At 56.9% G+C, this 23,626-nt stretch overlaps 3 protein-coding genes across 5 annotated transcripts; 2 read left to right on the forward strand and 1 right to left on the reverse strand.

Annotated features, from left to right (window-relative positions):
- The first annotated feature begins 397 nt into the window (after positions 1-397).
- Positions 398-2,104, forward strand: NUDT18 (nudix hydrolase 18). Its single transcript, XM_070765894.1, has 3 exons — positions 398-491; positions 572-785; positions 1,335-2,104. Exons 2-3 carry the CDS (start codon positions 587-589, stop codon positions 1,949-1,951), a joined length of 816 nt encoding a protein of 271 aa, XP_070621995.1. The 5' UTR covers positions 398-491; positions 572-586; the 3' UTR covers positions 1,952-2,104.
- A 44-nt stretch (positions 2,105-2,148) lies between these two features.
- On the reverse strand, positions 2,149-11,202 carry FHIP2B (FHF complex subunit HOOK interacting protein 2B). 3 transcript variants are annotated; one of them, XM_070765891.1, is made up of 17 exons: positions 11,096-11,202; positions 10,738-10,816; positions 10,435-10,604; positions 8,734-8,838; positions 8,456-8,578; positions 7,978-8,121; positions 7,660-7,856; positions 6,805-6,916; positions 6,615-6,691; positions 6,311-6,515; positions 5,774-5,946; positions 5,297-5,422; positions 4,884-4,974; positions 4,409-4,516; positions 3,920-4,060; positions 3,702-3,805; positions 2,149-3,169 (listed from the first exon to the last, which is right to left on the reverse strand). In XM_070765891.1, exons 1-17 carry the CDS (start codon positions 11,144-11,146, stop codon positions 3,031-3,033), a joined length of 2,145 nt encoding a protein of 714 aa, XP_070621992.1. In that variant the 5' UTR covers positions 11,147-11,202; the 3' UTR covers positions 2,149-3,030. The 3 variants fall into 3 exon arrangements, with proteins under 3 accessions (XP_070621992.1, XP_070621991.1, XP_070621993.1); XM_070765890.1 differs by having other exon boundaries at positions 4,373-4,516; XM_070765892.1 differs by lacking the exons at positions 10,738-10,816; positions 11,096-11,202 and having other exon boundaries at positions 4,373-4,516; positions 8,734-8,894; positions 10,435-10,514.
- Positions 11,118-23,171, forward strand: NDUFA10 (NADH:ubiquinone oxidoreductase subunit A10). The gene is made up of 10 exons (XM_070765893.1): positions 11,118-11,291; positions 12,832-13,000; positions 14,455-14,670; positions 16,523-16,609; positions 18,119-18,240; positions 18,725-18,804; positions 19,746-19,800; positions 20,227-20,312; positions 21,526-21,634; positions 22,884-23,171. The coding sequence occupies exons 1-10, from the start codon at positions 11,145-11,147 to the stop codon at positions 22,950-22,952; spliced, it is 1,140 nt and encodes a 379-aa protein (XP_070621994.1). The 5' UTR covers positions 11,118-11,144; the 3' UTR covers positions 22,953-23,171.
- The last annotated feature ends 455 nt before the right edge of the window (positions 23,172-23,626 follow it).

Below are 23,626 nucleotides of genomic sequence, written 5' to 3' on the forward strand. Positions count from 1 at the left end.
AATAGACATTAAGTGACATATAAAAGATAGGAAGTGAAGAGGGAGAGAAGTGGGTGGGAAGGAAAGAATATATATGATAAAAGGGAAAGACAATTGGACAGGGGGCGAAAGGCGCATCAGGGCACTTATGGACGCCCCTTCCCACCACGCAGCCATGGATGAAATGACCCCCAGTGGCCTCGTCCTCCTCCTCCCTTTCCCTGCATTGCTAGTGGACTTCTGGGCACCGGCGCATCTGTGGCATCGCGGCCAAGCGCCGTCGGAGCTGCGGGCAGCGCACGAGGGGGTGGGTGGGTGTGGGGGGCGGGGCGGCGGCGCAGGCGCAATAGCGGCGCGGGGGCGGGATGGCGGCGGAGGTGGCGGCGCTGCTGGGCGGGGGGGGCTGGCCGGTGGCGTCCGCGGGGGGCAGCGACGACCCGGGCGCCTGGGAGGCGGCCCGCCTGCGGGGCAACGTCTGCTACGTGGTGGTGGCGGTGCTGCTGAACGAGAAGGTGGGGCGCCCCCTCCCCTCTCCCCCCCCGCACAAGGCCCCCGGGCCGCCCCGCTGACTCCCCCCCCGGTCTCTGCGCAGGCGCAGGTGCTGGTGATGCAGGAGGCCAAGGCGGAGTGCTACGGGCGCTGGTACCTGCCGGCCGGCCGGGTGGAGCCCCGCGAGAGCCTGCAGGAGGCGGTGCGGCGGGAGGTGCAGGAGGAGACCGGGCTGCAGTGCCGGCCCCTGACGCTGCTGGCCGTGGAGGAGCGCGGGGCCGCCTGGATCCGCTTCGTCTTCCTCGCCCGGCCCACCGGTGGGCGCACGCGGCTGCAAAGGGGGTGGGGGGGTGGAGGTCCTCCCGCTGGGCCGAGGCACGGGGCCACCCCCCGGGAGTCCCTGCAGGGTCGCCTCTTTTCCTTCCTGGCCTTTGCCAGGCCCCCTCCTTCTTGTCCAGAGGGTGCTCGTCCCTGGAGTCCAGCACAATTTTGCTACAGCACCTCGGCAGGAAGTGAAATTGCGCCCGACTGGATGGTTACTGTGCCAAAACACAGGCACAACTGCATGTCTTGCACGATTCCCTACCTGCCCAGGTGCAGTAGTGGAATTGCCCGAGACTCCACAGTTACTGTGCCAAAACACAGGGGCACCTGCATGTCCACGCATGGTTTCACTACATGCCCAGGTGCAGCAGAATTGTGCTGGACTCCACCAGCCCTCAGAGCCCCGTGGGCGAGCACAGGTCCCCCCTCCCCCTTAGCAGCCCCCCTCTGCCCTTGCCGCCCCCCCAGGCAAGGCAGCCAGGCCTTGGCCCCCAACCCTCCCCCGCTTCCCAGACTCACCTGGTTCCTCTTCCTGCCTGCAGGTGGGACCCTGAAGACCCTGCAGCAGGCGGACGCGGAGTCCCTGCAGGCGCTGTGGTGGGACCGGGAGACCCCTGCCCTCCCCCTCCGCTCGCGGGACATCCTGCCCTTAATGGAGCTGGCTCTGCAGCACCAGGCCAGCCCCTGCCACCCTCCGGTTCTGCCCGTGGAGCTGCCCTGCCGGTCAGTCTGCCAGAGGTTCCTGCTCCTCTTCACAGGGGACAACGGCTCCCTTTGGGTGCTCCTGGAAACGACGGCGGGGGCCCCCCACCTCCCACTGGCCGCCAGCAGCCCCTCGAAGGCGGGCCAGAGGCTGGGGGCAGCCCTCCCACAGCTTCTCCAGAGGTGCCTGGCCCCACCTGCGATGCCCGTCCGCCCCCAGGGCCTGCTTGGCGTGCAGCACCTGGGCAAGGATCCGGGGCAAAGCGATGGCGTCTGCTTGACCGTGGTGGCCGCACTCGGAGGCGAGGGCTCCCAGCAGCAGCCGGAGGAGGAGGAGCGGGCACCGCCGGCATTGCAGGACCCGGCGTTCAGCTGGTGGGAAGTGGAGGAGGGGCCCCTGAAGAGGGAGCTGCTCCGGAGGCTCCAGGCGGCCTCCTTCCTCCCCATCTACAGCTAGCCTCCGCCAGCCGAGGGGCCAGGGACCGAGGGGCGGGCGTGGGGGGCCTCTTCCCCAAACGCTGCCCTTCCGCCCGCACCCCCACCCCCTCTGCTGGAAGGTTTGCAGCTCTGAGCAGGCGGTTGGATGAATAAAAGCATCTGTTTCATTCTGGCTCTGCTTTGTTGCTTGCCGGAAGAATGTGAGACCGGGAAAGATTCCCAGGCATTGTTCCTTTATTGGAGGCAGAGCCTGGCCGAGAGGGGTGCTGCCCCCCCCCCCTCTGCATCTCAGGCCAGAGAAGACCCACTCCCTGCAGAAACCTGGGCAAGAGCACAGGGCCCCACCGCCTCCCTCCCAGGTCTCCAGGGCCCTCTAGGAGGACTCCGGGACAGTCCTAGGCTCTGGGTTCAAAGGCGGCACAGCAGGATTCGTCTTTAGACGCAAGGAAGATTTTGCCCAAAATAAAGTCCTGGCCAAGAACCTTCAGCCGAGAACCCACGGCAAGAAAAGTGGGCGAGAAGAGCCCCCAACCCCAGAAAGAGCCACAACAGGCCCTGGACGGAGGCCCTGCAGTCGGAGAGGGTCCCAAGGGCCACCAGAGTAGCGTGAAACGTAAAAGGAGGCAGAGTGAGAGCAACAGGTCCCCAAATCCACGTCCCACAGGAAATTCTCCTTTGACAAGGACCCCCACCATTGAATCCTGGGGGGCTGAAAGAAGCTGGAAACAGCCCCGTCTTGCTTGCCACTGTTCCTTAGAAGATCAAATCCAGACGCCTTCTCTCTCTGGAGCTGTTCTCTCCTGCACGGAGACACCCAGAGGGTCTCGGGAGGCAGGAGGCCCCTTCTCGAAAGAGGACAAGGCCGGAGATGGCAAAGGCTGGTCAGGCGCCCGAAGGCAGGCAACAAAGTCCCAGCAGAATCCAGGCAGGCCGGAGAGGGCCTTTGGAGCCGGGGCTGCTGACCAGCGACCGACTGCTCTTCGCCCCGACCGTCCCTCCTCGGTTGGCGCCCCTTTTATGCCAGGGACAAGGGTGACGTCTCGGCCCCGGGGCTGCTGTCCACTGGGAAGAGGCGGGGGGGCAGGAGACCCGGAGCTCTCAGCTGGCCAAAGGGGCGGGTGGCCGGCTCTGTCCAGGGGGGCCCTTGAGGGCGGACTTGACAAAGACGATGGCAGCCAGCTCCTTGCAGAACTCCTCCAGCACAATCACCCCCTCCAGGAGCATCTGGTGGCCGATCCTGCGGAGGCAAAAAAGGCCGTGTCCCCCCCTCGATCGGCTGCCCTCCCCTCTCCGGGCTGGCAAAGGGCTACAGCAACAGCACTTTGGACTTGTATGCCGCTTCCTGGTTCTTTCCCAGCCTTCTCGAGCCCTCGCCAAGTGATTTGCAGAGTGGGCGTATCTTGCCCCAATAATCTGGGTCCCCATCACTTGACCCACCTCGGACGGGAGGAAGGCTGAATCAACCCTGAGCCAGTGGCGAGGTTTGAAATGCTACAGCTGGTGGTTATCTGAGGCCTCTGGGCAGGAAGAGCAGGCGTGAGGTCATCACGGCTGCTCTCGCATGGTCACCAGAGGCCTCCGGCTGGGCTGGCTGCTGTTTGAGCCCTGGGGCTGCCCTCAAGGGACCTTCCCTGGGCCAGGACCTCTGCACACACACACACACACACACACACACACACGGGTGGGAGCCACGCAGGGAAGGGCTCCGAGCAAGCCAAAGCGGATCTCTGATGCGAGACCACCACCCCCACCCGCCCTGGCCCACTTACGGGGGCTCCTCCGACCCCTGCCCCATCAGCCTCTTCCGGGCCAGCAGCAGGAGGGCGGAGAGGTCTGGGATCCGGTGAGCCGTGTGCATCAGGCTGCCAATCACCTGTCAGGGGAGAAAGGGGGCCGGTGGAGGGGGGAGACCCTCGGCTGCAGTGGCCCCTGGAATCGCCCGCAGCAGCTCCCAGCACCCGGTTCCCCCCCAGGCGCCCAGCGTTACCCTGATGAGCACGGAGAAGAGGGTCCTGCAGCCGGGGGCCAGGGGCAGGTAGGGGTCCAGGAGGAACTCGTGCAGCTGGGGGTGGGGGAGGAGGGCCAGGCGGGAGAGCAGCGAGGTCACCTGCAGGTTCACCACGTAGGGCTGCCGGGGGGGTGAGGGGGGGAGACAGAATTCATGGATGCAGCAGTTCATTCACCCCCAGCCCCTGGGAGCAGGCGCCACCCACCCCCCAACCCAGCCCCCCTCCAGGAAAGGGCAGGAGGAGGACGGTGCTGCCAATGACCCACGCCCGGTGCAATGGCTGCCCTGCACCACCTCTTTCCCTGGGGGGGGGGGAGGGCAGACCCGGAGCATCCTGGGAGCCCCCTCCCCCCCACTGCCATCACCGGCGCCTCCTCCATCTGGGGGCCCCGGGCTGCTCCCTCCCCCAGGCTGCTCCCCTCCCCACCCCACCTGGTGCAGGATCTGGGCCAGCCGGTCGAAGAGCACCTGCAGGAAGCGGCCCTCGTAGAAGTGGGGCCCCGCAGGGCTCGTCTTCTGGGGGGGCTGAGCCTGGGGCCACGTCCAGGGCGCCACCTTCGCACAGCATTCTTGGAACTGCGAGGAGAGAGGACGGGTGGGAGGCTGGAGGCCTTTTCTCCGGCAGCCAAGTTCTGTATCTTGCATCTCATATCGGGCTGACCTCACAAGGTTTGCAGACCTTTAGGTGACCCACAGAGCGCCCCCTGCTGCTGGGCCCCAAGCCCTTCATGTGGAGGAGGGGGTGGCCCCCATCTTCAGGAAAGAGGCCTGCAGGAACTCAAGGGCCAACCCTTCCAATCAGACCTGGAAGCTAGTGGTCAACCCCGCATCTCGGCCGCTGTTGGGAAGGGCACCATTCGCTACCAAGACCACCGGAGTTCAGAAGAACCAACCACGTGCTGACGTAGCAGGCAGAGCCAGGGGAGCGCATCAAAGGACTCACCAGGACCTGAGCATCATGGACGTAGGTATCGTGTCCGGCCTCCTCCAGGTGAGGGGAGGTCTTCACTTCACTTGGAACCAGGCAAAGGAAGCTGGATTTTTTAAAAAAAATGCCCACAAAGAAGTTGGTGGCCGGAGCTCTGCAGGACTGCCCTTCCTGCCTGGTCAGCCTTCGTCCTTCCTGCCCACTTGGTGCCCGGCTGTGTTCCCACCCTGCCCCAAAGGGGGCCTGACCCCGCAACTCTCTTCATCCCCCCCTCCCGATGAAATCTCCAGGCTGAATGACCACCAAGCCACGCGGCCCCCGTGCTTGTTTTATTTATTTCTCTCGGCCGTCTTGCACAGGGACCATCATCGCCTCGGCTGCATCTCCACATTCCAGACACGGATGCAAGCGACTCCCCGGAGCCCTACCTGCTGACCGCCTCCTTGGCCCCCCCAGGCCCCTCCTCTGGGGCCTCCACGGGGGCTGCTCTGCTCGGGCCCTGGAGGGCAGCTGTCGGGAGCCCCTCTGCAAAGTAAGGGTCCTCCTCCAGGTCTCTGCAAGGAGAGGGGGGGGGGCGAGGGACCAGTCACGCTCAAGTGAGGAAAATCGCCCCATTTAGTGGCAGAGGCCGACTTCAGCATTGCTGCTTCAGGGAAGAGGAACCGGCCCTGCCCTGCGGACCAGCCCAGGGGATCCAGGCTCCTCAGCCACTGCCAGAGCACAATCCAAGAGCCCCCCACCCCCTTCTCTCCCCCCTCCCCCGCACCCCAGCCTTGGAGCATAAGCTAGGGGGCCAACTCTGGGTCACAGGACTGCCCCCCCAAAAAGATGATTTCAATCCATCCAAAGCGCCTCATCGTAACAAGACCGGCCGGCCCGAGGAGGCGTTTCCCCCGGTCACTTACAGCCCCTCCTCTTCCCACACGTCTTGCTCGGGGACGGCCGGCTCTTCGGGAGCGAGAGGGCCTCTCAGGGCGTAGCTGCGCTCCTCCAGATGTTGCAGCACCAGGCTCTGCAGGACGCGCTGGTCAGGAAGCCAGACCAGCTCCTCAAACAGCCGCAGGGAGGCCACGCTGACCTGCAGCAAGGAGGGAAGGGGGGGTCAAGAGCCGCCTTTGGGGAAAGCAGCCCGACGGGGGGACCGCTCTTAGCTAGCTTTCCCCTCACGCTCTGCTCCAGTTTAAGTCGATGGTGAGATCTGGGGGGTCTGGGGGGAACTAGGGGGGGCCACACCTCCCCCGAGGTCCCACCTCTCAGGCAACAGGCACAGCAGAAGACTGCCCAAGACACACACCCCCCGCTTCCACTTCCACGCTGGCCCTGACCACTGGGCCCTCGCTTCAAAGCCTCAAACGGAGGGGGGGGGGCTGCTTTGCCAATTCCAGATGTTCCAAACACCCACGGCCCTCGCAGGAGGTTGACGGGACGGGCAAGCAGCTGACCTCGTCAGACGGGTGGCTGCAGTTCTCCACCAGCTGTGAGCAGAGGCTGGGCCCCTGTGGCTGGCAGGCTGAAGGGCTGGGCCCGGCCGGCTGCCCCTCGGCTCCCAGCAGAAGCCCCACCAGCTGCTGGAGGAGGGCGGGAGCACGGACCCCTCTGGCCAGGCCGGTCAGGATGGCGACGGAGAAGAGAATCCCGGAGTCTGACCTGCCAAGAAAGGACCGAAGGAAAAGGCCTTGCTTGGCTGGACTCCCCTTCCGGGCTCCCAGGCAACGGGGCCCAGGCGTCCACTCAGCCCAAACTCACATCTGCAGGAGTTGAGGCCGCAGGGTCTCCAGGAAGAGCCTCCGACCCACAGTCGCGCTCAGGGCGTCTCCAATCGCCTGACGGGGTGCACAGCCACAATTAGTCGGTCAGCCCAGCCCAGCCCAAGCGGGCCTTCCTGGCCTTGAGGCCAGGCCAAGGAAGAGGGGGGAGGGGGGGGGGGGGTTCTTACAGGATGAGCCTCTTTGACCAGACAGTCGCAAAAATCCACCCAGCCAAAGAAAGTCTCCAGAGTGGCTTTTCCTGGGAAGGAGCTCTCCTCGGCCGAGCGGTCACCCTGGAGCCTGCAAGTCCACAAGGGAGGCGGTTCAGCCCAGGGACACTGGAAAGAGGAACCAGACCTCCAGAAATGGGGAGTCCCCACACTCATGCTGGCCACTACATCCCTCCCTAGGTAAGGGCATTTGTGGGGCTGGGAGTCCAGATATCTTCAAGTTCCCAAGGTTGGGAAACACTGGGTTAGATGGGGCAACCTCCTGCCCCCTTCCCAGAAGCTCAGTCAGTGGGGAAACTGGCCGGACGCTGCCAGTCCGAGGCGGGCTCCAAGGCAAGGGGCTGCTGCTGGCTTGGGGACAGAGCAGAGGGGGCCTGGTGGGGGCGAAGGGGAGGCCCTGCGAGGGGCAGCGGGTACGAAAGAGTGCAAGCGAGGGTCAGGCAGGGTGCAGGGAAAGGGGTGGGGAGGGGGCGGGAGGGGGTCAGGGGACATGTGGAGGGAGGGAGGCAGAGGTTGGAGGGCTCAGGTGGGGGTGCCACAGGTGCCACAGAGGGTGCACAGGGCGATTGTTAGGATGCAGCACAGACTGGGAAGGGCGGGCAAGGGAGCAAAGGCCAAGTCACAGCAGGGTCAGAACAGAGTCGGGGGGGGGGGCAGTGTGAGTCAGGGAGAAGGCGCGAGAGTGGAGCATGGGGTGGGGGATGCGCAGGGAGGCTCTGCGGGGTGTGCAAAGGGCACAGGGAGAGGTTGGGGGGGCTGAGGGAGCCACACAGGGGCAGAGAGTGTGGGCTCAGCATCTTAATGGCTTTGTACCTCCAGCTGACGGGTGGGAGCGCAGCAATGTCAGCAGGGTTGATGGACAGAGGGATGGCACCGTGGAGGGAGCAGAGGTGGTCGGAGAGCAGAAGGCACAGGGTGCTGTCTCGGGCCAAAGCCTGAGCAGCGGTTGGATGGTCCACACTGGTCAGAAGCAGCAGATTCTCTTGCGCCTTTAGCGCCACCTTCTTGTTCTGCAGGGAGGAAAAAACAGCACCATCCCTGCAGCCTCCAGTCCTGCTCCTCCTCCACTCGGAGTCCGGGAGGGAGACGCTCGTCCACTCTGCTCCAGCTGCCCCAGGGATGCTCTCGTACCTTGCTCTTACATAAGCCCAGGAGAGAAGTCACCAAATTCAGCACGGGAGCAGCGGGGTCCTGGCACAGCCCCCTCCCCTGCTCTTCTTCCAGAGGGGGCAGCCGTGGCTTAGCTGCCAGTCCCAGCGAACCACCGTTCTGGCCCTGGAAAGGAGAGGGCAGTGCAGGCCAAGATCTATTGGATAATCAAGCGTTTGGTCCTAATTTTATATAACTCTTGTCAGTGTTTTCATATGTAACCTTTTATCATTAGGGAGCCACTAAGAGTCGCCTTAACAGTGAGATGGGTGGCATATGCATTTAATAAACGAACGGATGCGGACTCAGTACGATGCAACAGTCTGGTCTTGCAAAAATGTGGGACGTAACAATTACTGAAACCCTCCAAACAAAATGGACCAGTTCTACTTCCTAAGATAAATCCCCCCGTAATCCCGAATGCCTACAACCAGAAGGGGGGGGAGCCGCGGCCCCTTACCTCTAGGACGTATGGCAGGAGGGCAGGCTCTTCCTTGATTTTGGTGCACAGGACGGTAATAAACTGCAGCGCTTCCTTCTCGGGCCCAGGGCCCAAAGCATCACCCTGGAGACGAATCAGCTTCTGCCCAGAGATTGAGAGTGGGGCACAATCAGTCCGCAGCCGAGGTGCTTTAGAAAGACCCATTAAAGCCGGACACGGTTTCCCGTCACTTGGCAGGACGCCCACTCCTCAAAATGAAGACACAAATTGCTGGGTCCCTAAACAAAGACCCTCACCTGAACAGGCCGGTAGACATTGAAGTAGTGCATGAGGGGGCTGCGCATCTGGCGCAGCAGGCGGCTGAAGAACAGAAGCACCTGCGACCTCATTCCGGGGGGATACTGCAGGGAGAAGGGGCACGGGGCCACGTTAGGAAAGGCTCTCTCCTGAATTTTTTCTATTGGGTATTTCAAACACACAGTATAAAAAAGAAACTTATTATTTAATAATACATATATTGGTTGCGGCAAGAATAGCATTTGCACAGAAATGGAAAGAAAAGACACTGAGGTATTTAAAAAAATCATAGAATGTGCAGAACTAGATATGATGACTAAACGTTTAAATAATCAAACTGAAACAGAATTTTATAAAATACAGAATAAAGTATATGACTGGTGGAATTTTAAAAATGGTATTAATAGTTAACTATAAGATAGAATGAATTAATATATAGTACAGTATAACTAACTCAGAAGTATATATTCTTTCATTTTTCTTTTTCTTCTGTATTACTAATAACCTCCCTTTTTTGTTTAAGTATAGAATATCTTAAAATATAAAGAAATTTGAATAATAAGTTTAATATTATAAAAATAGAGTTGAATTCAATAAGAATGTAACTTACATATGTGGTATTTCTGCTTTGATCTGACTACAGTTAGGTTTTTTATATTTCTGTAATAGGCTTCTATGATAAGCGGAGCAATGGTAGCTCCTTAAATGTTTAATGCTGTATATCTTTGTCTGTCTTTTTTTTGAAAATCAATAAAAATATTTTTTTTTCAAAAAGGAAAGGCCTTCCACCAAAAAGGTCCACCAGAGGCCACACTGCACGGCTACCTTGAATGCCAACAGGACACGGTGACCGGCTGATGACGATTAAATGGGGGGGAAAGCCCCAGGATGTAGGCAGGGGACGAGCACAATCTCCACAGTCTTGTTATCCTATGGTCCTGTGGTTCTGGAAGTGATTTCTCGCCTGCTTCTCAGTGTATGAGTTGGGGGCTTTCTTGTACAAATGCCAATCGTCAAACCTGCCCCAACTTAGACATTGAGAAAGAAAGACCCTCACCTCCACCTGGCTGAAGTTAAGTGGTTGCAGCAAAAGTGAAGCTGGATCTGAGCATTGCATGCAAAGGTCCCAGTTTCTCCCCTGCCCCTGCCCCGGCCCCTCCTCCACCAGCCCACCAGTGTCCTTTGGTGTTTTGGGAACTGCTCTGATGCCCGGCGCCTCTGATGTCGTATTTGCATTCTGTTTGCAGGCCAGGTGCCCTTGGAGGCCAGCTTATTCTGGCTCAGCCCCTCTGGTTCTTGCCAATCTGCCTCCCCTCCCCTCCGTTTGTCTTCCCCTTCCCATGCCCCAACTTTACTTCCCAAAATCCTGCCCCCCTCCCTGCATTTTATGGCAAGACGCCAGAGAGACAAAGAAGCTGAAGATGGCAGACCTGACGTTACCTGACTCTGAGAAATGAAATTAGTACAAGTAAGACTTTTAAAATCAGACAGACCAAGATCCAAACAAACAGGATTTATCTCCATGATTCGTTTGGAAGAGGAAGGACCTATATTTGGATGTAGAATCTCTTTAGAGAAATTATGCCAAGGAGGCCAGAATAAGAAAGGGGCATTGCCAATTTGGTAAACGAAGGTCTGAGTGACCACTGGGGGAAAGTCCTCCTCCAACCCGCTGTCATCGCTGGCCAAAGAAGACCCACCTCCGCTTTGCCCAGCGTGCTGAGCGTCTCCAGGATTTTGTGCTGCAGCAGGTACTCCAGGCAGGGCCCCGTCTCGCCCTCCGGCTGCTGCTTCTCCTCGTAGACCAGGATGTCCAGCATCTGCTTTAGGCGCCAAGGGATGTCCGTCTGCTTGGCCGGCTTGCTTTCATCTGGAGGGAAGAGAACAGCGGCGGCAGCATCAGCCACTCCGGACGGGCTTCAGGTCACCACCAAGGGCTGCGCCCCTCCAACCCCCCCACCCCACCCCACCCCGGCCTGCCTGCCTGCCTGCCTGCTGCCTACCGGAGGCCTCCAGGTAATAGTGGGTGAGGCCCTGCCAGTGCTCCGCGAAGGCGGCCGGGAGGTCCAGGCGAGGCTCCTCCTGCAAGAGAGGAGAGGACAGGGGGGGCCCTCAGGCCACAGGCGACTCCCACCCCCGTCGCCCCCTCACTTCCACCCGGAGGGGGCTGCTCAGGGGGAAGGGGGCGGGGGCTGGCAGGCTCTGGGTCCAGGGCAAGTCTGCTGCGGCACCTGGGGCCCCCGTCACCCCCCCGTCCCCCTCCCCCGGGCCGCCCGTTGTCAACAGGGAGCGGACCGCCTCGGCAACCCGGGGGCAGCGAGCGGGGTGTGGCCGCCCCCCCCCCCCCCCGGGAGCGCCCACCGTCTCCACGGCCCGCTGCAGGAGGGCGCCCAGCCGGCCGAGCAGCGCCATGGCAGCCGCGCCTCCTGCGTCATCAGCGCGCGACGGGAGGGGGGCGAAGGGGGCGGAGTCTGGCTGCCCGGCTGCTGCCATGTCCTTGGCTGCGCTTGTGCTCGGCGCGGGCCGCCTCCGGGGGGCTCTGCTGGCCGGGAGGCTGGTGAGGAGGGGGCGCTGGGGGGGGGCTTGGAAGGAAGGAGGGGCCTGTCGGGGAGGGAACGGGGGGCGCCGAGGGATCCGTGGCGGCAGCAGCAGCAGCAACACTCTCGGCTGCACAGGGATGGAAAGGGGGGGGGGGGCGGGGGTCGCCTCAGGTGGGAGGCGGAGGCCGAGCGGACCCTGCAGGCGCCCCCCCGTCCTGGAGCTTTCGGGGGGGGGGTCAAGGGCGGGTCTTGCGGGGGTCCAGCCTGCCCTGCTCTTCCCCGCGGTGCCTCCCCCCCCCAGAACAGCTGCGGTCGCCCCCCCTCTGCTCTTCAGGCAGGACACGGGGGGGGGCACCTTTGCCAGGGAGAAAAAACCCCAGGAGAGCCCACTCTGGAGAGGCCCCCCCAGCCATGCCCCCCCTTTCCCCTCCAGCTGATGGGGTGAGTGAGACCCCCCAGAAGGGCTGATATGGAGGGGCCGGACTTCAGCCCTGTCCAGTCTCGGTCCTTGGAGCCCAGGGCGGTGGCTCCCTCCTCCCAATTCCCGCAGCCCGGCCACTTCTGTCCCCTCGGTGCCCTCCTGCCAGAGAGTCCGGAAAGGGTGGACGGGTCCCTCGCCCTTGACAGGCACCCGAAGGGCCTTTCTGGCTCTGAAGTGTTGTGGGGATGATTTCTGAATGGATCCCTCTCATTTCATGAGGGTGGGAATCCTCTCAGGGCCCAGAGCAATACGGGTTCTTGGCTGAAAAGAGCCTTGTAGCCACTCGGCCCCCAATCCCCCCTCTCTCTGATCCCAGAGAGCTTTCTTAGAGCCAGGTGACGCTCCTTCTGAATTGACCCCATGGATCTTTTGGTCAGTCAGGTTGCTGCAGAGAAATTTCCAGCCATGCAATCATTGGCGGATGATTCTAAGGATGCCAGTGTTTAGAAACACATTTCTAATTTCTATTTAAAAACCTGGTGATTAGTTTGCAATGTCCTGTCACTTCAGAGTCTTGGTGAGGACTATGGTGTCAGCTGCTGGTCTTTATTCCTCCCAGCATGGTGGTAGTTTAAATGGACCAGAGCATGGATTTCAAATGCTTATGATGTGCCTCATTTGAAAGTTCTGTATTTGGAGACAGAGGTCTGTTGGCCATTACAGCCTCCCCATGGTCATGTCATTTACATCCAGAAGCTTGACAGCTGACTCATATTTATGAGAGTTGCAGTGATTGACAGCTGACTTGTATTTATGAGAGTTGCAGTGATTGACAGCTGACTCGTATTTATGAGAGTTGCAGTGATTGACAGCTGACTCGTATTTATGAGAGTTGCAGTGATTGACAGCTGACTCGTATTTATGAGAGTTGCAGTGATTCAGTTAACAAATATTGGCAAGAAAAATCATAAACTGGGACAAATTCACTTAACAAATTTTTCACTTAAAAACATAAGTTTTACGCTCAGTTGTGGTCGTAACCGTATCCCCCCCTCTCCCAAATGTGTCTGTGGAATATTGTAAGTAATTTGCTAGAAGATCGATGTGTGACTGACAGACCTCCTCTTCCTCCCCAGGGAAAGATTCCGGCCAGTCCCCGCAGGAGCCTTCAGTATGGCTGGCTGGCGTATGTCTTGGGAGATAAAGCCAGCGCTAAATTCACCAAATACAGCAAAGTCTTCACGGTGGATGGCAACCTGCGCTCCGGCACAGGGAAGCTGGCCCAGCAGGTGGCGGAAGCACTGGGTACGTAACACTGGGCCCTGTGGGAGGGGCCAAGCGCTGCGTCCAGCCAGCAACGTCACGGAGCCTGGCCGTTACATCTGCAGCCGGAGGGTCCGTAGCCACGAATGGCATAACTCGAAGGTGGTGGCTCCCTGCTCTCTCTAGTTGGGTCTTGAAGTGCACGAGGAATCTAAAGGTGGGGAAGGCCGGAAGGGGGCGGGGGGCTAGCGCTTCCAGCCACCCATGGTTGCCTCCCCCGACCCAGTGAGATAGCCCATCCTGCCTGACCGGGTCACTTACTCTACAGGGTGTCCAGCAAACCTGGAAAACAGGGAAGTCAGGGAATTATCAGGGAAATCGGCGGTTTGGGAAATATCAGGGAATTTGTGAAAAAGAACAGGAATAAATCAGGGGAAAAAACCAAAATTTATTAAAATGTTTAAAAGTCAGGGAAAAATCATGTAAAAAACCAACAACAACGGATCACGTTACCTGGCAGAGTCAAGCAAAAATGAGCACAACTGTGGCCACAACTTGCTTCCTCGGCTACTGATATTTCTCCAGGGCTCGGCCGTTTGGTATGACGTCATCTATGACCGCGGCCTTAACTAGATCGCAGGTTACAGGGAAATGTCAGGGAAATATCCGGGAATTTCAAAACGCTTTCCCCCCTGGACACCCTGGACATAGACCTTGATGATCAATGGAGCTGTCCCCTCTCCAGCCTTTGTACTGCGGTTTGGCCTTCAGCAAAGGCTCCCCGAGGCCTGCAGGGAGGAGCGATTGTGCCCCTGGGAGCTCCAGTCCTCTGTGCAAAAGGCCGACTCCCTCCGGGCCTCCGTCCGTCCGTCCAGCAAAGGCCTTTTCTCAAGGCAGAGCGGTTGCTTAAAGCTCCTGGGGGGAGATAATGCGGCCGGCACTTTCGTCAGAGAAGCCCCTGAGTCCAACGGTTCTCTTAGTGACTGAAGTTACAGTGGCACTGAAAATAGTGACCGATGGCCCTTTTTTCAGACCAATGACCATGGCAGCCTCCCAATGTGTCCTGTGAATCGCATTCAGATGTTTGACGACTGACATAATTTCGACGGTTGTTCAGGAGTCATTTGGTGACCTCCTGACAAGCAAAGTCCATGCAGAACCGTCACAAAAGGTGACCATGTGACCCCAGGACGCTGCAGCCACAACCCTGAGTCCTTGGGAATTGGGCGGCATAGAAGTCAAATAAATAAATAAATAAATATGAACCGGTTGCCAAATTTGGCTCTGAATTTCGATCACGTGCCCACAAGAAAGCTGCAACGGTAAAAGCTCTGAAAGGCGGCCATGGGTCACTTTTTCAATTGATGTCCAGTAAATGAACAGCTGTAAGTCGAGGGCTACCAGTGCCCTTTTTCAGGAGAGGCTTTTCTGCCCCTGTCCAGTTTCACCTGAATCTGCACCAGAAAATATTTCCCCTTTTCAATCTTCTTTTGCAGGTCTGCGATATTTCCCGGAAGCCACCGTCCATTTGTTGGACCAGTTAACGGGAAGTGGAGAAAAACTAGATTTAAAATACAGTGGCAGCTGCAGCCTGGAGACCTTCTACAAGGAGCCCAAGCACCCAAACGGGAACTCCTACCGGCTGCAGGCTTGGATGTACGGCTGCCACTTCCTGCAGTACGTGGACGCTCTCAGCCACCTCCTGAGCACAGGTAATCCAGCCAGGTTCCATCCCTGTGAACGAGGGGCACAAACAACGATGGCGGGTTGCAGCTGTGTAGCAGTGTCACTGCCTGAGCCGCTCAAGTTGTGGCCTGGCGGCTGGCGGAGGTCTCCACGCTGATGGACTTTAGCCTGCCCTCCGGGACCGCCTATGAGTCCCAGGGACTGGTCAGGTCCCACTGAGTCGGCCTTCTCCAGGTCCCGTCAGCCAGACAGTGTCGCTTGGCGGGGCCTAGGGGAAGAGCCTTCTCTGTGGGGGCCCCGGCCCTCTGGAATCAGCTCCCCCCTGAGATTCGTATTGCCCCCACCCCCCTTGCCTTCTGTAAGAGTCTTAAGACTCATCTATGTCACCAGGCTTGGGGCAATTAGACCTCAGGCCCCAATGAATGTTATGTGTGGCTGAAGTCTGAGTGCCTAGGATTGATTTTTTAAATATTAGGGATTTTATGTTAGAGTTTTAGCTAATCAATTGGATTTGTCACTGTGTTTATTGTTTTTTATTGCATATTGCAAGCCGCCCCGAGTCTTTGGAGAGGGCCGCCATAGGAATCCAATTAATAAATAAATAATAAACCGGGTCAGAAGTTACTGGAGCTCATGGCCACCGCGACAGCCCTAATAGGACCCTCTCCAGCTCATCCAGATGTCGGTCCTCCAGCCATCCTGGGTTTAAGGGAGGCTGTGTTTCTCCCCTATTGTGGCCAAATCACTGCCTAGGGAGCTTGTGGGTCTCTGGCATCACCCCCTGCCCTAGGGAGGGTGGATCGCTCCGCCTCAGGACTCTGTGGGCTTCAGAGGGAGCTCACGGTTGGCCTGCACGGTCTGAGAAGCTGGTGGCTGCTTGTGCCTTTGAATGGGGTTGCACCTGAGCAGGCCCTGCAGCCATGGGTCCCGGGAGGCCCCCAGGGTTACCGAAGAGCAGAGGGAGGTGAAGCAGCGGAAGAGAAACCCAGAGTTCTCTCTGCAGGCGGATAACAAGGAGCGAAGGACCAACGCAGGGCAAAGCCACTTTCAGAGTCTGCCTCCTTCATGCTGACAGAGAGAGGCCAAATATATTGATCCCCCCACCCTTTCTCCATCCCTAGATGACCATCCAGCCCCTTTTTTTCCGGGGAACCCGTCCTGGAGTTCAGCTGCCTGGTGGTTGTGAGGACCCTGGTGGGCCCGTGACAGATCTAAAGCCACGTGGACTTACTCTGCGCTGGGCTCCAGTCTTGAAGGATGACCCAGGGGAGGCCTTGCACCCCTCTGTAATGGCTCCCTGTTCCTCCTGGCTGGTTCCGGCTGCCTCGGAAGGGTTTGGGGGGCGGTTTATTCCGCTTCCCCCTTCAGGAGGCCGTGGCCGTCCCCTCGCTCAAGGGCTCACCACTCGGCCAGACCTGCCTGGACAATTTTCACCCTTCCCCTTTGAGGGCGGGTCTAGAGAAATGACCACACTGCTGCTGCAGTAGACGAAATGGCTTTTTTGGCAGATTAGGTTAGCCACCCCCCACCCCCCCCCGCTGGCCTTTCTCAGAGCCCCCGAGATCTGACGCTGAGCCATGTCTCAGGCCCTGCTTAGTGGTTAATGACTTTTGTGGTTTCTCTCATGGGCGATGTGTTTGCATTTTTCTTATTTTATTTTTAATAATTGTTTGCCAGTCGGAGTTGCCAGTTGAGATGGTAAATGGATTAAATGAACCCTAGGGAGCCTGCTTTCCCCAGAAAGACACTGGGGGGCGAAAGGATCGCGCAGAGGGGTAAACGAGGCGCCTCAGCCGACCAGGGGGGGCAAGATAGGGAACTCCGACCCAGGCTGAAACGCCCCCTGTGAAGTGTTGTGACTGTGATGCTCCGTTTCAGGACAAGGCGTCGTGCTGGAACGTTCCCCCTACAGCGACTTTGTTTTCTTGGAGGCCATGTCAAAGCAAGGCTACATCCACCCACGGTGTAAGTAAGGCTCCCTTTGGTCTTCTTGACCTTCGGCTCCTCCGGATTTTTATAATTCCACACTCAAATGCCACGTCCAATTCTCAGAGCTCTATTTCTGTTTCCACGGGTGAGTTTTGGTTCTTGGTACAATTTATATGTAGCGCAAAGCTGACTTAATGGATATGGTGACTATGCAGAAATGGCACAAAACATTTACAACAGGATTCTCTAGTTTAAAACCCACCATTTCCGTTTCGTAAGCGCTGCCTTCCTTATGAAAAGTGTTTGCACAGTGCTGCAATGAAAGTGACTCTTGGACGCTCACATTGAAACGATACAAATACCACAACCCCCTGCAAAGGAAACCTCCAAGACAAGAAAGGGAAGAAATGGTCGGCCTTGGAAAAGAAAGTGTATCTAATAAGCATCATCGTCATCATCAGCCGTTCAGTCAGTCAGTCGTGTCCGACCTGGGAGATGAATTTGAGAGATTATCTCTTCCTGTATGGGGAGAATCCTATGGACTAAAAGGCAGGTGGCCCTGCGAAACGCCTCCCGTCCACTGTGAGCTTGGTCCCTCCCCCCTCAGGAAGAGCCATTTGGGGCCGGGGGGGAGGGGCTAGTCTGGTTCTGTGGCCCCAAGCTGCTTCTTGACGGGAGATACTTGCTTAGCAGCTTGTGGGAGTTCAATGGTGAAACGTCGGAGGGCGCACTGGCTGCTCGGTCAATGTCAACTTGAGTTGGCCAAAGGGGACCCAGCAGGCATCATGCCAGGCACTGGGACCAGCACAGGTTGGTCAAAGATATGTCAGACAAAGCTTATTGCCCCCTTTGACAAAGTGACTGGAATCATGGCTAGGGGAACTGCTGTGGACATAGTTTACATAGACTTTACTAAGGCATTTGACAAAGTGGACCACAGTCTGTTTCTTGGTAAGACAGAACAATGTGGGATCGACAGCATCACTGGAGGCTTTTAAGAACAGATTGGGTAACTATTTACCCAGAGAATGGTGTAGGACTTGTCAAGGCTCCAGGTGGCATCCAAACTAATTTAGAGTCCAAGTCTAAGTCCTCATCACACTTCTAATGTATTGCCGGAGCCGTCCTGGTGCCTGTGCCGGGAAGCCTGCACCTGAGTTTCCCACCCAGTTGAAAGCTCACACCCCTTGTCCCCACCCCCCACAACTTTGCCCACTCAGATGGTGCCAGTGTGGCCAGTTCTCCTTCCACTTCCACCCAGGTGGATGGGCATAGGATGGCCTTGAACCCCTCAAAGAAAGAAGGCTTCCTGGCTGCATCTGTTCCTATCAACATCAGGCCTTCTATAGATCGTGTGGCAAGCGGTTAATTGATCACCAGCTTCTGAAGTGTAGGGTTGGACTAGAAGACCTTGAAGGTCCCTTCCAACCCTTTTATTCTAAGAAAGGAAGCCCAAGGCTGCAACCGTACGGCCTGTGTGTCTGCTTCTGCTGGCTTTCCTTGGGTGAATAAATCACTTGCATACGTGTGTTGCTTTTTTTGTAGGTGTGAAACACTACTATAGGATGAAGCACCTTAGTATTTGTGACATTTTGCCTCCTCACCTGGCCTTTTATATTGACGTCCCTGTCTCGGAAGTTAAGAAAAGGATTGACGAGGTCGGTGAGGTAAGGCTGCATTGGTGTCTGTCCGTAACCAGGATTCTGCTCCAGGCCGGTCCAGTCGGTTCTCTTGGCTGCTTCTCTGTTGCTTGAAGCCGGACTTGGAGCTGTTTGGCAGAGACGAATTCACCTGACATTTAGCCCAAGACCTCCTGGACCCGTTGCTCTTTGTTTTTAATGCAGCATCTCCCGTGTGGATTGGTTCTTATACCTTCCCTGTAGAAGAAGCTCCCTGCGTGTAGTAAACAGATCCCTTTCAGATCCAGCTGATCTCCTCTGGAGTGTGTGGTCAGCTGGTGATGAACCTCCTAGAATCCGCCACGATTGAGGTGGTGGCTACAGGAGGGAGGGAGGGAGGGAGGAGGTTTGCTTAAAGATTCTTGGTTTCTCCATATTTAAATTCAAGGGCTAAGGCGTAAAGTCACAGAACCATGACTGGATCAGGCCAGGTAGCAGAATTATTCTCATGGACTTTGCCTTTTGTTTCAAGCCCTATGAGAAGAACGTCTCAGCGGCCTATCTTCAAAGCATTGAGGACGTCTACAAGAAATCTTTCCTGCCACAGATCAGGTAAGTCTGAAGAAGAGATTGAATAGCTATTTGCCCAGAATGTGTCACACTCGCCTCGTCACAGCCACCCATCACGTAGCCCGTCGGGTGCTGAACTGGCCCTGGGCGTGGCCAGTACGTCACTCATCCAGCTGTCAGTTTGACAGCCCTGCCCACGCAGGGGGTTGGGCGAGAAGACCTCCAAGGTCCCTTCCAGGCCTCCCGTGATTCCATGATTCCTCCCTCACTCGGGTTTTGAGAAGTGGGCAAGAGAAGCAGAACCAGCCGCCAGTTCTGTTTATTGACCTGCTCTCCTTCAAACGTTAACAATATTGGATGCACCACATCAGGACCAACAGGTTCCGAGTGACCCCAGACAACCTCGCCAACCTGTTCCTCGCTGACCTCCGTGGGGACCACTCAGCCGAATCCTCCCCTGCCCCTAGCGCTCCGTCCCCACTCGCTGGAGTCGCTTTCGGTGCCCTTACTCTACGCTCTTAGATATTCTCTCTGCCCTCGGTCCTTATTTTTGAAACAACATAATGTAAACCTTTAAATGTATCGGGGATTCTGTCGCATTCGTGTGGAGAGAACCAGTTTGGTGTAGTGGTTAAAGGGGCTGGCCTAGAGACCAGGCGGTGGTGAGTTCTAGTCTCGTCTTAGCACAAAAGCTGCCTGGGTGTCTGTAGGACAGTCTCTCTCTCTCTCTCTCTCTCTCTCTCTCTCAACCCACCGCACAGTGTTGCTGTGAGGGGAGGAGGAGGAGGAGGAGGTACCCTTACTCCCTTGAATTACTTAGAAGGTAATAAATGCAGGATAAAATCCGAATAATGAAATAAAAATAACGTAGTAGTTGTTCGCTGCCAAATATGTGGTGTCTTCTCCTATCCAGGAGCAATGATGGACTCTTAGTTTCTTGTGTTTTCTAAATCAAATGACCTTCTACTCTTTTCTCTTTCTAGTGAAACCTCTGAGGTCTTGCAGTATACAGCCAGTGAAGCTGACAACATAGAGAGAGTAAGTGGTAGAGGCCAACAACCCTCCCTTGTGTATAAGGCTTTGCAGGAATATACTAGACCTCTCTTGCCCGTCTTATGCCACAGGGGAATCAGATTAAAACAGGCCAAAAGAAGGACAGAGATTAAAAACAAAAGTTGGAGGGACCAGCAAACAAGAGAAGAGGTTGTGTTGCGAAGGTGAAAGGCTCTGCAACCATTTAAACATTAATGTGAGAAGCCACAGCAGAAGAATTTTTTTTGTTTCTTATAAATCGGATTAAATTTGCAAAAGGCAAAAGCAGAAATTTTCCGCTTTTGATGCTGAGAAAGCTGGACGTGTGGGAGCTTTATGCCGCGAAGGCCTTGGGTCCAAGCTTCCCCTCCCCAATTAAAATATTTCCTTTTGCAGGGTGACAGGAATGAATTCTCACCTTTTAACTTACAGGTTATCGAAGACGTTGAATTGCTGAAGTTCACTAAAGGGCCTTGGCTTGACCAAGATGATGTTTCCTTGCATTACTTGAGGCGGAGGTAAGGTCACTTTCATGTCTGGGAGATGTGCCTGGTTTCTGGAATTTGAAAGCAGGAAGCGGTCAACCAGTATGTGGCCTTTTCCCCAAGAAGCCCGTGTGGCGTTTACTCTCTGGCTACTGGTGTCACCCAGAGCGGTGACTCCCGAGGGGTGTGTGTGTGTGTGTGTGTTTCCCTATCAAAGCCAAGGACTTTCTCCGGTGGAGCTGAGGGAGGAGGCAGATCCAGCAAGAGGCTCCGGGACCCCCATTATTGGCACCTGACTCTGGGCTTCAGACACTAGTTACACATTTGGTTTTACACACAGTATCTGCACTGCTCCCAGCACAAAGATTGGGAATTGTGACTGTTGGGACGGTGAAAACAATTTCCAAGGATCGTAGTATGTGCGGATCAGTTTATAAAATACAGGAAGCTCTGTGCTGTACAAAAACCTACGTTTGTTTTCCGTTCTTTCACACCCCACTTACTCCCCCCCCCCCATCCTAGAGAAAGGTCAGTGTGGCAGGTTGGTGAAAACTTTGGTTGCTCCCCAGAAAGAAAAAAATGGCTTATTTTAAAGCCTGAAGAGGCACAATCTAAATGTCCCTCTTTGTGGGAAGTGCTGTCTCCTGGGGGGGGCTCTTGATGAGGGGTGTGTGTGTGTTGTGTCAGATCCACTCTGCCATTTCTTTCCCAGCAGGGAAAGTGGGAGAACTCCCACCCCCATGGAAACGCCAGGAGGCCTCGGGGCAGGGAAGGGCCAGGCGGGGGTCCCCCGTGCCCTCTCTGAAGAGGCTTCTCTTGTGCTTCTCCAAGTTACCTGCAGCAAAGCCAGCCGTAATTGGTCCTTCTGCCCAGGGCCGGGCTTCCCTTTGTCACCCGAGGTCATTGCTTGGCCTCCTTTTATTCTCCCCTTTCTCCCCTGTGTGCGAGTGAGACCTCGGCCGACTCCTGGGGGCTGAGGGGGCTGCCCAGCGAGGCCGCTGCTTCCCTTCTGCGGGATGATAGAGACGCTGCCCCCCCCTCCGTCCTGTCCCTTGGGTGGCCTCAGGGGACGTCTCTGCTCTCTCCACCCTCCGGCACTAAGCCTGGCCGGCTCCGGGCCCTTTGCTGAGCCCTAGTAGAGCGAAGACGTCCACAGTCCGTGCTTGGGCAGCTTCACAGGACGGCCGATCCTCCTGGCCGCTTCCTGGTTTCTTCGGCCCTGTGACCCGCTCTCTTCCCCTTTCAGTGTGGATAACAAGCCAACAATCCTGAGCCCTTTGGCCATTCCCGACTACATCCCCGAACTGACCATCGGAGGCCTCGATGCCGACTCCATCTACAACGCTTACTGGGAGGTGAGAGGAGAATCCCTGGAGAAATGGCCTGGGGGCCCTGAATCCGGGGGTGGGCACTTCAATAGCTCAGTTTTCTTGTGGTGAATCTGCTGCCATTGAAGTTTGGAGGGTCACTGATTTGTTAGACTGACAAGAGTTAAAAAGGAAATATACACGGCTCAAAAACAAAACAAAGGGGACCCTCAAAGACCCCACCCTAGACCTGAAGGAATGAAATATTCTCCTTGAACCCTTTGTTCCGTACACAGTTGAATGCGCACAACAGCCGGTGGAATCGATTGTCCATCAGTGTTGCTTCCTAAGTGGACAGTTTGATTTCACAGAAGTTGGATTGACTTGGAGTTATATTCTGTCCTTCCAGTGTTCCCTTTATTTTTTTGAGCAGTGTCTTTATGAGTGATACATTATTTTTATTATTTTATTTAGTAATTATTATTATAATTTTAATTATAAATTTCAGCCGTCTGGAAGCGAGCAGGGAATTCCACCCCCCACCCCCCCAGGGCCAGTTCCCAGGACTTCCGGACGAGAAAGCTCATCGGAGGGAGAAGGATTATTATTATTATTAATAATAATAATATTAATAATAATAATAATACTTGTGAGCCGCCCCTCTCAGAGGACCTGGGTGGCTCACAACATACAATACAAAACAATATGAATACAAGTCCAATAGTTAAAACAGTCGGCGAAAATCCCCATTATGATAAAAAAAACAGTCAGTCCACTCAATCCCAACCATACATAACATGTAACGGTCAGAGAAGAAGGGGGCATGTGCTCGCTGCCCCCGTGCCTGGTGACATAGATGGGTCTTAAGGGTCTTGTGAAACACGAGGAGGGTGGGGGCAATTCGAATCTCCGGGGGTGCTGATTCCAGAGGGCCGGGGCTGCCACAGAGAAGGCTCCTCCGCTAGGTCTCGCCAGACGACTGCCTGGTTGACGGGACCTGGAGAAGGCCGACTCTGTGGGACCTGATCGGCCGCTGGGACTCGTGTGGCAGGAGTCTGGCCCGATGCCATGTAGGGCTTTATAGGTCATCACCCACACTTTGAATTGTGTCCGGAAACCAATGGGCAGCCAGTGCAGGCCGCAGAGGGTTGGAGAGACCTGGGTGTGTCTGGGGAGACCCATGACTGCTCGCGTGGCCGCGTTTCCGAGCCCTCTTCAAGGGCAGCTCCACGGAGAGAGCGTGGCAGTAGAATCTCCCCTTAACGCTGACGCATCTCCCGCTTTCCTCTCGTTGTAGCTTCCAGGGCGCAAGTTTAGCCACGGTTACAATGCGGCTATGGGCGACAAGTGGATCTGGTTGAAGTAGCCCGTCTCTTTGGGAGACTGGGGTCGGCCACTGAAGCCCCCACCTGTAAATAGGCGACCTCTTTAGCCAAGGGGGCCGGTCTTCGGCCGGACGAGAAGGGAAGCACCTCAAGAAGACTCGAGCAAGACCCTTTCGGGCAGAATCCCACGAAGGCCCAGGACGGAGACAGTGGCCAGCGGGGTGAATAAAAGTGGCCCCTGGGGCCTCCTCTAGCTGAAAGCCTGAAGCGCCTCCGTCTGGTCTCTGTCCGTGTCTTTGGTCTCAGCCCCCCGGGCTTCACTTCGGCCTGTTCGTCCAGGGCAGCCCACTCCTCTCCGGCAGGCAGCCGGTGTCTCGGCTCTGCCACGTGGGCTCAACACGGAGCGCCAGAGCAGAGGTGCTGACCGGGGGGGGGAGGACTCCCGCATTCATCTGCGGGACATTCAGGAACAGCCCAGTTAGCGGGAATGCTCCAGACGAGGCTTCTCCAACCGCCTTGGCTCTGTGACCGGCGGAGAGGCTGTGGTTCCGCACAAGTGGTGGGCAACCCCATGCGCACCCCTTGCCCCTGGTGCACCCAAGTGGGGAGGCCTGGGCTGGCCCCCCCCCCCTTCCGCAGCTTGGTTCTGGACAGCCCAAGGCCCAGAGATTGGGGGGCCCTCCTTTAGGATTCCGTCCCCCAAGTGAAAGAAGCC

This window comes from Erythrolamprus reginae, chromosome 12 (assembly GCF_031021105.1).
Source record: "Erythrolamprus reginae isolate rEryReg1 chromosome 12, rEryReg1.hap1, whole genome shotgun sequence".
NCBI classification, from domain to species: domain Eukaryota; kingdom Metazoa; phylum Chordata; class Lepidosauria; order Squamata; family Dipsadidae; genus Erythrolamprus; species Erythrolamprus reginae.